Genomic DNA, 2,053 nt, shown 5'->3' with positions numbered 1-2,053 from the left:
CCGGGGTTGACCCCGGCGCCCGGCGCGCGCCCAGGAGCAGAGGTCGTTTCTCGACCGCGGGCGCGGGCGGGAGCCGGCCCCGGAGCCGGAAGCTCGGCGGTCGAGACAGCAGACCCCGGTCGGGGCCGTCCGTGTATTCGCAGGCGCGAGAAACGACCTGCCGCGGCGCACGGCGCGCGCCCCCCGCCCTCACCTGCGCGTACGTCGACCACGCTGAGGCTGGGCTGGCACCAGCGCGCCACCAGCAGGTCGTGCTTGTTGGGGGGCGCGGTCAGGCGCGGCACGCCGATAGCACGCCTGCGTGTGTGTTTGTGGTGTATGGTGTGTGTTTGTGTGTGTGTGTGTGTGTGTGTGTGTGTGTGTGTTTGTGCGTGCCCGCGCATGTGCGTGTGCCCGCGCATGTGTGTATGTGTGTGTGTTAATGGGGTAGAAAACATGAAACAGCTGTTTGCGACACCAGACCAGCTCCAAACCCTACGGCCCGCTCCGACTCATACCAGATGGACGCCTGGCGCAGCAACGATTCCTGGCCCCCTTGGGCGCGACACGCGCGTCCCTGCGCACGTCACGACACGACACGAGCACGCCCAACCCCCAGCCGCCCCTTAAACCAACAGGCGGCGACCCCCGCTCACTGGTAAGAGTCGAGCTTGAACTCGTCGCACTCCTCCAGGCCCCGCCACGCAAGGTCGATCAGCCGCGGCCGCACTCCGTCGTAGAAACCCGGGATTGCGATCGCCGTCCCCATCCCGCCGCCGCCGTCCTCGTCCTCGCAGCCGCAGCCGGCGTCCGCGTCCGCGTCCGCGCCGCGGGCGGCGGCCGTGGCGGACTTGAGGGTAGTGCCGCCGGCGCCCGGCGACGGCGACACGCGGCCGCTGCTGATGCTGACCGCGCTGCCGCCGCTGTCGCTGCTCGCGTCGCTGCCCGGGCTCCCCGCCCGCCGCTCCCGCGGCGCGGCACCGTTGGCACGGCCGCGGAGGCCGTCGCCCGCGCTCGGATTTGCCGCTGCGCCGGCCGGCGCCGCGCCGTCGGCGCGGCGTGCGGCGTCTGCGGGGGCGTCTGTTAGGGATGAGAGCAGCTTGAAGAGGTCGGCCATGGGTTCGCTGAACACACCGCCGTCGTTGCCGCTGTGGACGTCGCGGGCGGGGCCGGACACCTGGGGCGGCGGGCGACGGGGTCCCAGAGGATGTGGGTCGCTTGTGTGCGAAATGTGTATGTATATGCATATGTGAATGTGTGCGTGTGGTGCGTGTTTGTGAATGTGTGTGTGTGTGTGTGTGTGTGTGTGTGTGTGGGTGTGTGTGTGTGCGCGCGCGCGCGTGTATGCAAAGTGAAGGTAGGGGCGTTGGCGTGAGGCCGTGAGGAAGCCCGGAAGCCTCCTGAACCCTCAAAACCCCTCAAGGAAGCCCTGAGCGACACACAGCTCTTCCAAGGCCCGGTTTGCAAAGCTCGACCCAGGGAGAGGCGGGGCGACGCGCGCAGCTCTCCCAGCTCTCACGGAGAGGGGGCCATCGTCTCACGCACCAGCCTCCAAAACTCTGGGCGGCGTGCCCACCTCAGAGCTCTGCAAAGTCAAAACTTCCAACACCCCTACATAAAACCCGCAGGGTCCGGCAGACACCCAGCTGTGCGCCTGTCCCCGGAGTTGGACCCCTGAATCCCACTGCGGCGCGGCCCCCACCTCAATGCTGGCGGTCACCATGCCGCGCATGCCGTAGGTGAGGCAGGGCAGGCGCTCCCCCACCCAGACTGTGTTGCTGATGACCACCACGTCAGCATCCTCAAACCAACCCAGGTTGGCCTGGGTGGGGGGGTGGGGGCAGTGACGGGTGCCGTGGGGGTGGGGGTTGAAGGGAGGGTAGTGGTGGTGATTGTGGTGCGTTTGTGTGTTGTTGTTGGGGTGTGTGTGTGAATGTGTGTGTGTGTGTGTGTGCGTGTGTGTGCGTGTGTGTTGTGGTGGTGATGTATTGGTGGCGGTGTTTTAATGTTGGTGTGTTGACGGTGGCGCAGCTGCAGGCCGACGCATCCCCCCAGGCAGGGCCCAGCTCTGCCC

At 67.4% G+C, this 2,053-nt stretch overlaps 1 protein-coding gene across 1 annotated transcript; it reads right to left on the bottom strand.

The window, feature by feature from the left end:
- Positions 1–631: 631 nt before the first annotated feature.
- On the bottom strand, positions 632–1,702 carry MNEG_16412 (hypothetical protein; the record flags this gene model as incomplete). The annotated part of the gene is made up of 2 exons (XM_014035118.1): positions 632–1,156; positions 1,682–1,702. 2 exons carry the CDS (start codon positions 1,700–1,702, stop codon positions 632–634), a joined length of 546 nt encoding a protein of 181 aa, XP_013890572.1.
- Positions 1,703–2,053: the final 351 nt, after the last annotated feature.

Source organism: Monoraphidium neglectum (assembly GCF_000611645.1).
Source record: "Monoraphidium neglectum strain SAG 48.87 unplaced genomic scaffold scaffold06340, whole genome shotgun sequence".
Taxonomy (NCBI): domain Eukaryota; kingdom Viridiplantae; phylum Chlorophyta; class Chlorophyceae; order Sphaeropleales; family Selenastraceae; genus Monoraphidium; species Monoraphidium neglectum.
The sequence above is the reverse complement of the archived record's forward strand: the minus strand, read 5'-3'. Positions and strand labels throughout refer to the sequence as shown.